The sequence below is a fragment of the Talpa occidentalis genome, unplaced genomic scaffold, assembly GCF_014898055.3.
Source record: "Talpa occidentalis isolate TD23 unplaced genomic scaffold, MPIMG_talOcc4v2.1 talOcc4.2, whole genome shotgun sequence".
NCBI lineage: Eukaryota > Metazoa > Chordata > Mammalia > Eulipotyphla > Talpidae > Talpa > Talpa occidentalis.
The window spans coordinates 73,341,922-73,356,521 of NW_023602073.1; the positions used below are offsets into that span (position 1 = coordinate 73,341,922).

Consider the following 14,600-nt stretch of genomic DNA (forward strand, 5'->3'; position numbering starts at 1 on the left):
TTGGAGTAGTTTATAAAACCACTATCTACCCATTTTGTTTCGTGATATAAAACTGATTTTTGAGTTCTAAACTCTCAGAAAATTTATCCCATAGTTAGTCCAAGAAAAGTCCTATTAGAGATATGTTTTATTCCTGTAATAAAACATATTTATAGCATGTGTAATAAAAACGTATTTAGTATCTTAGTTTTACCCTAGCACCCTTTTAGTTTTTAAGCTCTACCTACACTATTATTTTCTCACTTTAGCAGCAATTGTGAGGATTTCTTTGGGTTTATCCCTCCACATAAAACCTCCTCACTGTTTTTGCTACTGATTTCATCTTTGACACAGCACACTGCCTGGGCAGAGCTGAGTGGCTCTGTTGTGAACCCTCCTTGTGTCTTGAGGCTCAATCCCGAGCATACTGACTGTGGCCTTCGGTGCCTGTGTCGCTGTGATAATGAATTGGTATCGACAGGTGATGCAGAGAAAGGGCTTTGTTCTAGAGGTCTCTCTGGGCCAGACGGGTCCATTTCTCAGGTTTCTCAAGACTCTGTAAGCTACCTCAAAAGAGGGGTATGCTTCCCTACTTTATTATACCTCCCCCCGCTTTTTTAAGGATTTGGGAAAATTGAGGTTAAATGAAAATTTGAGATTTATCTCTCTGGTCCAAACTTGCTTGGAACTTCTTGGGTATAGAGTGCTGGGGAATGCCCTGTTTCATTTTGTTTTCCTCGTATCTGCTTATTTTAAAAGAGTAATCTGGTGTAAAAATACTTAGGTTTTCTAATCTCGAAGCTCAAAGATCTAGAAAAAGAACAACAAAAAAACCCCAGAACCAGTAGAAGAAAAGAAATAATAAAAACCAAAGCAGAAATAAATGAAATTGAAACTAAAAAAACAATCCAAAAGATCAATGAAACCAAGAGCTGGTTCTTTGAAAAAATCAATAAAATAGACAAACCCCTAGCCAGGCTCACAAAGGAAAAAAGGGAGAAAGCACAAATACACAGAATCATAAATGAAAGAGGAGAAATCACAACGGACACAGCAGAAATCAAAAGAATAATCAGTAACTACTATGAACAGTTATATGGAAACAAGTTCAACAATCTAGAGGAGATGGACAAATTCCTACAACTCTACAATCACCCAAAGCTAGATAAAGAAGAAATAGAACACCTAAACAGACCAATTACAAGCAGCGAAATTGAAATGGTAATTAAAAACCTCCCCAAAAACAAAAGCCCAGGACCTGATGGATTTACAAATGAATTCTACCAAACATTCAGAGACGAATTAGTGCCTATCCTTCACAAACTCTTCCAAAAAATTGAGAAGGAAGGGACAATACCAAACACGTGCTATGAAGCCAATATTACACTAATACCAAAACCGAATAAGGACAACACAAAAAAGGAAAACTATAGGCCAATCTCCCTAATGAACACTGATGCAAAAATCCTCAATAAAATTTTAGCTATCAGAATCCAACAATGTATCCATAAGATAATTCACCACGACCAAGTTGGATTCATTCCAGGGGCACAAGGATGGTTTAACATCCGAAAATCAATCAACGTTATCCAACACATCAACAAAAAGAAATATAAAAACCATATGATAATATCAATAGATGCTGAGAAAGCTTTCGACAAAGTGCAACACCCATTCATGATAAAAGCCCTTGAAATTCTTGGGATACAAGGAACATACCTCAACATCATAAAGGCCATCTATGACAAGCCAACAGCCAGTATCATTCTCAATGGTGAAAAGCTGAAAGCAATTCCATTAAGATCTGGAACAAGACAAGGATGTCCACTCTCACCACTGCTTTTCAATATAATACTGGAAGTCCTAGCCAGAGCAATAAGACAAGAGAAAGACATCCAAGGAATCCAAATAGGAAAAGAAGAAGTCAAACTATCACTATTTGCAGATGATATGATAATATACATAGAGAACCCCAAAATCTCCACAGAAAAACTAATTCAACTCATCAGTCAGTTCAGTAAAGTGGCAGGATACAAAATCAACACGCAAAAGTCAGTAGCCTTCCTATACACAAACAATAAATCTGAAGAAGAAGAAATCAAAAAAACCACCCCTTTTATTATCGAAACAAAAAAAATCAAATATTTGGGAATAAATCTAACAAAAGAGGTAAAGGACCTATACAAAGAAAACTATAAAACACTGTTAAAAGAAATAGAAGAAGACACAAAGAAATGGAAAGACATCCCCTGCTCATGGATTGGAAGAATAAACATTATTAAAATGGCCATCCTACCAAAAGCAATATACAGATTCAATGCTATTCCAATCAAAATCTCAATGGCATTCTTCAAAGAAATAGAACAATTATTGATGAAATTCATATGGAATCACCAAAAACCCCGAATAGCCAAAGCTCTACTGAAAAAAAAAGAAGGAAATGGAGGCATCACACTCCCAGACTTCAAACTATACTACAAAGCCATAATCATCAAAACTGCATGGTATTGGAACAAGAACAGACATACAGACCAATGGAATCGAATAGAAAATCCAGAAATAAACCCACAGATTTATGGTCAACTAATCTTTGACAAAGGAGCAAAGACTATGCATTGGAGCAAAGAAAGTTTGTTCAATAAATGGTGCTGGGAAAACTGGGTCGCTACATGCAAAAGAATGAAGCTTGACCACTACCTCACACCATACACAAAAATCAACTCAAAATGGATTAAAGAACTAGACATAAGACCTGAAACCATAAAATACATAGAAGGAAATATAGGCGAAACACTACGGGATTTGCATATCAAAGACATCTTTACAGACACATCACCCAAAGCAGTGATAGTGAAGAGAAAGATAAACAGCTGGGACTACATCAAATTAAAGAGCTTCTGCACAGCAAAAGAGACAATAACAAAAACAAAGAGAAACCCCACCAACTGGGAGAACATTTTTGCACCCAACACTAATGATAAAGGACTGATCACAAAAATCTGCAAAGAGCTGATGAGACTCAGCAACAACAAAGAAAATAATCCAGTCAAAAAATGGGCAGAAGAGCTAAAAAGAAACTTCTCTGAAGAGGAAATGCAAATGGCCAACAGACATATGAAAAAATGTTCAACATCACTTGTAATCAGGGAAATGCAAATCAAAACTACCATGAGATACCATCTCACACCAGTGAGAATGGCACATATTAAAAAAACTAGCAACAACAAATGTTGGCGAGGATGTGGAGAAAAAGGAACTCTTGTGCACTGTTGGTGGGAGTGCAAGCTGGTCCAACCACTATGGAGAGCTGTGTGGAGATTTCTGGACCTACTAAACATAGAGCTTCCATATGATCCAGCAATTCCACTCCTAGGTATTTACCCAAAGGACACAGAAACATCAATTCCAAAGAGCACCTGCACTCCTATGTTTATAGCAGCACTGTTTACAATAGCTAAGCTTTGGAAACAGCCCAAATGCCCAAAAATAGATGACTGGATCAAGAAGATGTGGTACATATATACCATGGAATATTACTCAGCATTCAAAAAAGATAAACACATGCAATTTGCAGCAACATGGATGGCACTGGAAGGGATCATGCTCAGCGAAATAAGCCAAAAAGAAAAAGAAAAATACCGGATGGTCTCACTCATAGCAGGAATCTAGAAAACTTAAATAAGGGACCAGGAAAATCAATATAAGAAAGTGAAAATCAAAATCAACAAAAAACTATGAACCAGAGACACTTTTTGGGGGTGGGGGGCGGGAGGGGAAGGATTGGGGTCAGAATGGGGCGTTTGCAATTGTATGGGGGAATATAAAAATAAAATTTAATATTTAAAAAAAAAAATTAAACTTAAAAAAGTAAATAAATAAATAAAAAATTTAAAAAAAAAAAAAAATAAAATAAAAAAAAAAAAAAAAATACTTAGGTTTTCTTCTTTTGAATTTCAGTGATTAAATTAATAACATTTATTTTTAGGAAAAAATAGTAATTGTATTAAGCTCTAACTTAGGAGTTTTCTTACTTATCACTGTCTCCAAGTCTTTTTTAAAATTAATTAAAAAAATTTTAAACATCCTTGCTTATTTTTTCACGATACAGGATTTCTCCCCTCAGGCGTGGTCAGTATAGTTTCTCCACTGCCAAAGTGCCCACAGCCTCTACCCCTGCACTCTCCTCCCCTTGGTTTTCTACTCTTCCCCCTCCCTCCTGAGTGCCTTAGATTTACAGGCTGCTTTTAGGGGTCACTCTTAGAGTTTCTCTTTGTCTAATCCTTTGTGTGGTTTCATTAGATTTCATATGTAAGCGAAACCACCTGGTATATTTATCTTTCTCCTGACTTACTCCACATAGAATAATCCCTTTCAGTTCCATCCATGTTGTTGCAAATCCCATGGATTTATCTTTTTTATCACAGAGTAGTAATCCATTGTGTGTATATACACCATATCTTTTTGATCCATTCATCTGTTCTGGTGCATTTAGGTTGTTTCCATATCTTGGCTATTATAAATAGTGTTGCTATAAACATAAGAGTGCAGGTTCCTTTCAAATGAGTGTTTTTGTGCTCCTTGGATAAATACCTAGGATTGAAATTACTGGGTTATGTGGTGGTCCATTTTTAGTCTTTTGAGGAGTCTGCACACATGGGGCTGGACCAATCCTATATCCTCACCCAGGGTGTAATAAGGTTCCGATTTCTCCACACCCTTGCGAGCATCAAAATCACAGTGAGATACCACCTCATACCTTTGAGAATTGCCCATATCCTTAAGTTTTCTTTTTTTTTTTTTTGACCATCATTTCTATAAGTTTTTTTTCCACAATATTTATGTAGCTTCCTGTTCCTATAAAATAAAGTGTAAGCTCCTTGATGTGCTGTGCGTGCCTCCTCTCCTTCCGTCTGACCTTGACGTGTCTTTCCACTTTATTGCCTTCAGTTGCCCATGTCAGACCTCATGCTCTGCTGTAATAAATTACGCGTAGGTCAATCATTTCATGCCCTTCTTTTCTTGATTGTGCCAGCTCTCACCCTCCTTTCAGTTTGCAGCTGGAGCATCATGTTTCTTTGTGACGCCTTTCCTGTTACTCCCTGTAGTTCCCCCCCCCCCCGCAGCCTATAACACTCTACATATTTCCTTCCACAACACTTGAAATTTACATTTAAGTTACTGCTTTGACCAAGACTTTTCAACTAGGTTGAGAAAGTTCACTTGTATTCCCTACTATAATTTCTGCAGTGGAGTAATTGCTCTGCCAATGTTTATTGCACTTAAGGTCACTTGTTGGATTAGACACTTGGGAAATACTCATTATGGTGTTCTTGAGGGTTTTTTTTTTTTTTTAACTATTCAATTACTTAATCCCCTTTCCTACTTCTTTAGTCTCCCTTTCCTGATGTCTGAGATGGCTTTACCATTGTCTCAAAACTCTTGACTAGAAGACACCCACATTGTATGAGGCCTTGTCTGGTTTTTGCCCTGGACTCATGTTTGGCAAGTTTCTTAAAGGAAAGCCATTTTAATTTGGCAGGTGCACTCTTTTCAGAATTTAGACAGTATTGGCCTCCCTGGTGGTGCAGCGGGTTAAGCACCGCAATATGGAGCAATCTGCAGCCTCTGCAGCACAAGTTCAATCCCCAGCTGGCCAGGGAGAAACCACATGGCGCAGCAGACCTCTCCTGTCTCACCCGCTGCACCCCTCAGCAGTGTTCTTCAGTCAATCTGCCCTGTTCCCCATTCTATCTCTGGTGAATCCTCTCACCCCCCACATCTCTGGCCTGTACCCCAGCTTTTATATGCATAACTAAATAAATCTTTAAAAAAAGAATTCAGATAGTAGCTGTGAGTTGAAGGGACCTTTAAAGTTATTTAATGACTTATTTTATGGCTGAAGAAACTGAGACTCAGAGAAATTAAATGACTTCTCAATCGTGCAACCTCTGAGTGGCAGCTCAGACTAGAATTCCTTTCTCCTAACCTGGGTCTGTGCTTCCTCATCATATCACACATCACGTAACAGCCAGAAAAAAGCAAAATCAGCAAGCAAAAATATTTTTCTCTATATTTAAGATCATTTTTGCTAGTTTTAAGATTATAAAATAGTATATACTTCTTGGTAAAAATCCAGGCAGAATAGGTAAGTCTCACTTTTTGATTAATAAGTAAAATATCTCATATCTGTTAAACTATGGATGAGGTTTCAACTACGTAAAAACTTTTCCTGAGATTCAGTAATTATGAAAATGCCAGTTTTCTGGGGTCTCTTGTCTTGTAGGACTTAGATTTGGCTTGATGTTTGGAATTACCTATGTTAAAAGTCAAACAGTAACCTAGGATTTGTTTTTAAGAAATGAACCTAGAAAAAGGGAAGTAGTGAGTTTAATTTAGAGACTATCACTAAGGCAAGAAATCCACCACCCACCAACCTCCACCATGAGAAAATGAGTTACATGTTCTGTCATCTTTATTAGCTGGTTTCCGTAGAACGACCTTCAGCATTTTAGATGCATTTAGGGCTTTTTGACTTCAGTAGTTTGTTTCTCTCCTTAATACTGGTAACCATAGAAATATTGAAAGTAAACTTTCTTTATATGTTTTATAAGAATTATTTTATTTTGGAACTTTGCTGTTCTGTAGAGTTTAAGGGAAGTCTAAAATTTTCTTTTTCTGTAGAACATATCAAAACATGTAATTATCTCAAATGATTGGCATCTTAAATGGAGGTAAAAAATGTTATGGAAGTAGCACTTGGTTGTCAGCTGCTCAAGTCTCACAAATCCATAGCTTTTACTCTGGGGGATAAATTATTGAGCAGCTGTCTTGTGTTTTCTTACAATCTTGTGGGCTAAAATTTCTCTTCATTTTCTGCTAATCAATGAAGTATTTTCTCTTTTAGGCACTTTTAGCTGCAGCAGCTATTATTATTTTTTTTTATAGCGCACTCAGATTCACATTTTTCACCCTTTAGCTTTCATACTTTCACCATTTAATTATTTCTGGATCACCCTATAACATGTATTTATCATCTCCTGTGTTTTTTAGGTAGACAAAGTTCTTGTTTTTTCCCTTATAATGCTATATTTAGGAAGACAGGGCAGGCATGCCATATATCATAGAATGTTTAGAGGTTTATTTCAGTTAGCATACAGAAGACATCATCATGCACTGTATATGCATTTTTCAAATAACTTTTTTTTTCAGATTACCAGAAAGTTTTCCTGAATTACAGAATTTGACATGTCTTTCTGTAAATGACATCTCATTGCAGTCCCTGCCCGAAAATATTGGCAAGTAAGTTTTCAAGTCATGTTTATATCTATAAGGGTGAAAAGGTATCTATATCCTCAAATACTCAACTCCACCTTCCTCTCCTTTTACAGTTTGTGTTTTTCTACTCAGAAAGCCACTCACCCAGTCTTCAATATCACTCTAAAGAAGGTCTTGTGGGCCAGCCTCCCATGTTTTTTTAGTTTTCTAGTTGCCTCTAAATTTTAATGGTTAAAAGAATGCTGTTACTTGTTCCTAGTGAAAAACCTAATTTGTTTGGCTAGGAAGCTTTCTTTAAACAGATGGATTTCAGAGTAATTAATTTAAAAAAAGTCACATGTATCATATAGGTGGTTAGTAAAGTCTGTAGAAACTTCACTCTCAGTAATTTTAAACCATGCAACAGGAGAGAGCCAGGAAGAAACTCCATTGTGTCCCTGAACAGAGGCTGTTTCTGACAGTGTGCTGAGCCCCTAGGCCTGACACTAGGGAGTGAGAATGGTACATTTGGAGAGCAAGCTTGGAATGGGGACAAGGGTGAGATGGGATGGGCACATTTCCACATTGCTGGCTTAGTGGTCAGGGAGAACAGCCATGGCAAGAAATAAAATCCTTTGAACAAATTGTATGCTGGTGAATAAATGTTCTATTATACATCCCCAAAGATGAATTAATTGCATTATCTTAGCAGATTTTATCTGTACCTCCAGGACATACAGTGAGTTAAATCATGGTACCAGTTACAGAGGAAACAGTGTTTTACCGGGGATTTTCTGCTCTTGATCTTCACTTTTTCTGTATCAAATAACATATTTCTAATTCATGTAATAGCCGTTTACAAACCCAAACTGACACTGTCTTCCTGCTCCTCAGTGTCTCTGGTATATGATTCCCTCAGTAACTTCCCTCCTTTCTCTACCAGTGCCCTTCGCTCCTTTCACTTGAAGTCTTTAAAAAAAAGTTTAATGTTTTGAAGGAAAATATATTCTTATTAAACCAGAGTGCCCTCTCAATTCCCACTGCTTGGTTTTAATGGAGAATGTTACTAAATAATCATTTTAGAATAAATTACAATAATCTTTGTCCCATCTTTTCTGTTAATGTCTGTACCAATGTTCAGGAGTTGTTGTGTGTAGGCATTTTCTACCAATAATAGTGGTAGTATTTTGTTTTTAGACTTAATCAGCTTGTGTTCCTATTGCAACCTAATGTATACTAGTTGTTTCCAAAATAAAATGCTACTTTGAGTTTGAATGCTGGGGTGAATGATCACTCGGGAAGTAAGGACATGGTGGTGGTGATAGTGATAGGGTGTCATGTAACTGAATGAGCTGATTGTCATTGGGTCAATTTATGCAATTAAATGAGAAAGAGAGTTTCCAGCTCCTGATTGGTAATAATTTTTGTTACCATAGCAAAAGAGTGTACCATGTGGATTTAAGATTCATGCATGCTAGAGTAATAGCTCTTTTTACTTAGTAGAAAGAAACTGTCAAAGGAATAAACACCTCAGTGGAGAAGGTGGGCTACCTATGGTGTTGGTGTCTTACACCATGCTGAAAAGGCACTGGAAATAGTTGGAATGGTGAATTGTTGAGACCTCATAAATGCAGAAGTATGCTATACTTTAAACAAATTATTATCTGAAACTTAGGAACGATTCTTCAACTTTCCAAAGAAGGCCCAAATAATTTTGTTAGAGCATTTAACTGTTTAGTCACCAAACAACTTCTCAGGGATAGCGTGGTTTTGTAAACAAGGCACAAATATTTTATATTCCAAAAAAATTAAGAAAGATATGAAATGGCCATTTAAATTATTGATACCTGCCGCGATATTTGTGGAGTTTGAATTAAGAGATTTTTGCAGTAACTCATACCTGCTTATTTGGTCAAATGACTCAGCCACTTTAGCATCTGCATTTTGAACATCAGTGGAACTAGCACTTCATTTTTTCCTTTTGGTACCTAGCCTAGTACTTGGCATCAAGCAGCAAAGCTGTGGGTTTCTCAAGGGCTTGGACCCCTCAGGTTGAATAGGAGTACCCAGAGTGGAGGAGAGACCCAAACCCTTATGAAGGGACAAGCAGGCTCCTGGGATCTTGAAGCTGGGGCCCCCTTAAGCATTGTTCCCATCGTGTCATAGAGGGGTGCTTGGGGCTTGATGCAAAGTTGGAATTGGGTGCGGCTCTGCTGTGTATTTCTACTCATCTGCCATCATAATTGGATACTCAGTTCCCTGGCCTGAGTAGCTTTTTCTTAATGATTCTAGCAATACCTAACAGTTCTGTTATTAAATAATTAGGTCCAAACAATTTAAGTGTTTTTTTGTCCTAACAACTGAATAGTGTTTGAAAACACAGTACAAGTAAATTGAAAGAATGGGCATTTTTATTTTATTCTTAAATATCCCTAATTATTTACAATGAGATAGGGATACCTGTTGGGCACTGCTCAGAGTCTCAAACTGCCACCTCACTTCCTTTCACATATTGACTGTCAGCTGGGTCCTTGACTTTTATCACAGCAATTGCTGAAAACCAAGCTTTGCAAAGATGGGATGTCCTGAAAGGGATGTGTTGTCTAATGTAGAAGTTGAACTTATGAGCTGCTATGACCATGTAACTCTCAAACGTAAAATACTCTGCAGAGCTTCTCTCAGTCTGCTGCTGCTCGCCTGGTGCCGTGGTGCACAATAGCTATGTGTTGTTGCTATCTTGAGTACCTGAGTGCACTGCTGTGAGTATTTGGGGGGTATACAGCATCAGACATTAGTGTATGGACAGAAACCTGCTTCACTGATGCTGGTGACTGTGCTTTCAGTTCATTGGGAAGCATTCCTGTTTCTGTTATACACTCTGTGGTTACAATGTCAGGTAACCAAGCCATCAGGGTGGTTAAGCAAGTTGCAGTAGAATCTTTATAATACCTTGTAATGAGAAGAAGAATGATCATGAAAATCTTTTGAAGTACACAGAGGAGGAATATGGGCTACTTCATGCAAAATAGCACACCTTTCTTTTACCAAAATAAATTTGTTCCAAACTTGCTGACCCTTTTTTATGATGGCACATTACCACATTTCTAGTCCTTCAAAGTAAAGGTGATTTTTAATGTTGAGGAACTAACTTACCCTGACTGGCTTGTTTTAAACACTCTTTTTACAATTTAAAAAATGCCATGCTTTCTGATAAGTTTTCATGAACAAGCAATTGATGGCCGGGGTGATGGTAATGTATTGGTCAATTTTTTTACAAAATCCTTTTTCATAATCAGGATGGTTAAAAATTGGCATTATGATTAATAAATGCTGTAGATAGATGCAGTTTTTGATCTACCTTTGCAAAATATCTTTTTTTATCCATTATAGCGATTTGATCAAGTGTCAAAACAATTTAGAATCAATTGTTTTGTCCCTAAATGTAAAACAAAATAATAGATTATTATTAATAATAATAAAAGATTTTCGATCCCATTGCTTTCTCACTGAGGACCAAAGAGAATTTTGAATCTTTAATAAAATATTAGTAAATGCTTTTCTTTGGTTTTTATCTTCTACTTTAAATATATGTATATATTTATATATAATACATAGGATATATATTTTAAAAATAACTAAGGATTATGAAGTTTACTCTTAAATATATGGAGACCATCACTATTCTGGTATAGAATGTCTGGGAGTCACTTAAGCCTGAGACTAATGGTTCTCAGACTGCTTTGTTGGGCCCTTAGCAGGCCAGCTTTTCAGGGCATTGTGAAGAGTTAACCAGTGCCCTGCTGGGTAGACTGTGCTGAGACCTGTTTACAACTCTGTTATTAACTATTTTATTTTGGTATTGGTATTACATATAATATTTGCTTTTAAAAATGCTTGTTGCAAATATTTTCAAGATAGGTTTGCAGATCACTGTTTCACATACCTGTTCATCATGGTAGTATGCATTGTGGAGTTTGTATTGTAATGTAGATCCTACCCAGGTTTGCTCAAAACAAGCAGGGGGGTTCAAAGCCCTTCGGAAAAATGAACTTTAACTTGTCTCCTCTCTTTCCAAACTGGGTGAGGTTATTTCTTACCTAACGATTTGAAATTTTGCCTCTTTTGTCAAGCATTCTCCAGTGATTGGAAGAGGTAAAATAGATCCCCAAATCGCAGGTTCCCTGACCTGCCCTTTTCTGCCCACATAATTAGCAATTTAGTCCTTTGTACACGGAAATCTATTTGTTCAGTATTTAATTGTGTGTATGTAATTAGTGTGTGCACCTGGGTCACCTTGTACCCTGCAATAGTGGGGGGGGGTCTCAGTTGTTAAACTCTCTGTGTCTGTTTTGACCCTGGTGTTGCTTGACACACTTAACAATGTGTGTGTCAAGGCGTGCAGTGTTACCACCTTCACCCTGCTTGCTTCCACCCTGACATCATGGGTAATCCATTTAGGTCTGGAAGCTTGGTTCGAGGACCACATTAGCCTGTTCCTGCACAGTCACATGTTTTGGCTTACTGCTGCACACTCAGTTTCTGTAACAATTCGATATAAAGAAATAAGTATGAAAAACTGTTTCCATTGCTGTTATGGGAAGGATCCTTCTAATGAAGAGTAATTATTGTTCTTTAATATTGCATTATATCCCCAGTATAAGGAATCATTAGGGAGTGGTTTAAAAAATATGTATTTTTAGGGAAAAATACCTTACCAGAAGAACTGGTAAGAATTTTCCTTTTAATAACTGTTCTGACATCACATTTCCTTTTCTGCTTTTGTTGCCAGAGAGCTCAGAATTAATTCCCATGATCAGTAAGAGCAGCTGCATTGATTTCAACATGATGAAGGGAACTGAGGAACTGGGCGAGGAGGGTTGCTGACATTTACAGTGGGATAGATGCTTTGTTAGATACAGACACTTTACAACACCTGTTCTCACATGATTACTGTTTACCCTCTGGAGCCTCATTGGCTTTGTCTTGACAGGGGGAATAAATAGTCTGCTCAGGTTTGTGTCACCGGTAGATGGTAGAGCAGAGATTTGAACTTAGTTTTTTCCTTGAAAAAACTGCATTTTCTGTACCACATTTTATCTCACAATGAACACATTAATTCCTTCCTTCCTCCCAGGACTCTAATTTTCTTTTTTCATCAAAATTTTTGCATATTTATACTTTGCAAATATCTCTTTAAATCCCTTTTAGAATAGGTTGGAGTAAAATGAATAAATGACTACATATCATTGAAGATGCCAATTGGCCTGGAAAGGCAGCAAGAAGGAGACATGTGCAGAGGAGTCTTAGAGTTCCCAGGCTTGGATATACTTTAAGAGAACTATATGAATAAAATTGTTTTTTTCAAATATGCCCTTGTAAATTGTACCTCCTGACTGATGACTTTTTAACTTGACACTCACTAAAAACATTTGGGAGATTCCATTGTTAAAGTCAGGAAGGATAATTTTGCTTTTAAGTCGTCTTTCTGTATTGGTACAATGTATTAATGTCTTCCTAAAGGGTATATTAATACTGAAAATATTTTTCTTGAGATTAGTTGTCTCAGTTTCTACTCAAGTAAATTATATACTGCATTTTTCACTTTTCAGAAATGGGTTTGCCTGAAGATGGATGTAATCTATATAGAGAATTCTAAGGAATCCACAAAAATCTACTAGAGCTGATAATTGAATCTAACAAAATTAATATAGAAAAGTTGTATTTCTGTGTATGAGCATTTGAACAATCTAGAAATGAAATTAAGAAAACCATTCTATTTACAAAGCACCAAAAAAAAGAATAAAATACTTCGGAATGACTTCTGTTGGGTATGAGGTTTCTTTTTTGGGGGTGATGAAAATTTTCTGCAATTAGATAGTATTGGTGTTTGTACAATTGTGTGGGTTTATTAAAAGCCACTGCTTGTACACATTAAAAAGGTTTATAGTATGTCTATTATATTTCAATGAAAAATAAGAATGGACCTTAGGCAACCCTGAAGTTAGTACTGTTGAAAGGTGATATTATACCTGGAAAACTGATCTAGTTCTTGCAGGAAGTACTCTGTAACAGCTTTACGAGTGATGTGCTAAGGTCATTTTTTCGTAATTACTGGTACGTGGCTACTGGTTCATGTATCCAGTATCCAGGGTCTCCAGAAGATTCAGATAAAGTACACTGGGAGTGAAAGTTTTGAAAGGTTACAGAAACACCAGTGGGAACTAATAGAAAATTTTGAGCACCGGGGAAGCCTATGCTTCTGTGTGGGGGCATGCTGCTTTGTCTTTATGTAACTACAGCCGTGACACTTCATATCCTTTCTCATGAAAGAAGCTAATAACCCTCTTCCCACTAAAAAAAAAAAAAAAAAAAGTAAAAAGTATCCAAATATCAGTCCAACATATCTAAATAAATCTACCCAGTTAAGTTTCTTCTTCCAAAGATAGCATTGTCGAGAAGGAATATATGTAATGGACTGGTACAGTGCACAAAATATAGTTCTCAGCCACAAAAAAGTTACTATCAATAGACATCTTATTAGCTAGTAGAGTAGAACAAGTAGATAGTTCTTGGGTTCTCAGATTGAAATAAAGCATGTGGGTCTGATTTTGTGTCTGCTACTTTGGGGAATGGTAACTTCATTTTGAGTGGTCTAGGACTGAGTGTGTTCCTTAGCCATAAGGTCTAGTGCAGGCTTTTACCCATGTATTAGGTGCTGCCCAAGAGGAATAAATCTTATTTTTGAAAATTGTTGCCTTACTCAGTGTTCTTTATTGACGCCTGGGAATTGCTGTAAAATATTGTTTCAAAATCAAAATCAGGTTGAGTGCTGGGCTGCGAAGCTGCCTACATCCTCTGCAGTGCCAGTTTGATCCCCGGCCACCGGTGAGGGTCCCACATGGTGCGTAGACCTCTTCTGCCATGCCCGCTGCTCCCCTCAGCAGTGTCCTCCCTCTGTCTGCCTGTTCTGCTCCCTGCTCTGGCTCTGGTGAATTCTCTCACCCTCCTGTGCTTTTGACTGTACCCAGTGCTTGTATAAATAAATTTAAAAAAAAAATCAAGATTTTTAGAAAAATTTGTAGAGCTAGATCACCATAAGGAAATTTGTAACCAGAGATTTTTAAAACACTAATTTGGTATTAAAAGAGCAGAAATATTGTAAATGTGTAAGTCCTCTTATCTCCATCAATATTATTTCCCCCATCAAATATTATTGCCATAAATGTTTATAAATGTTACATTTTAATGGTTTTATAATATACTGTCATTTGCTTGGACTACCTTAATTTATTTTTTCTTAAGTTTTTAAATGAGTTGGCCACAAAATGGAAAAAAAAATCTAAGTGGATTAAAAAGCATTAAAAAAA

At 36.8% G+C, this 14,600-nt stretch overlaps 1 protein-coding gene across 2 annotated transcripts in view; it reads left to right on the top strand.

The window, feature by feature from the left end:
- The window catches only part of LRRC1 (leucine rich repeat containing 1), a 123,771-nt gene that overhangs the window by 75,182 nt on the left and 33,989 nt on the right, over nucleotides 1-14,600 (top strand). The window contains exon 4 of one of the 2 annotated variants that reach the window (XM_037519875.1): nucleotides 7,189-7,278. The exons of the other annotated variant lie outside the window; for it this stretch is intronic. Coding sequence (XP_037375772.1) covers nucleotides 7,189-7,278 — 90 coding nt within the window. The remainder of the gene's footprint in view (nucleotides 1-7,188; nucleotides 7,279-14,600) is intronic. 2 annotated transcript variants of the gene reach the window in all.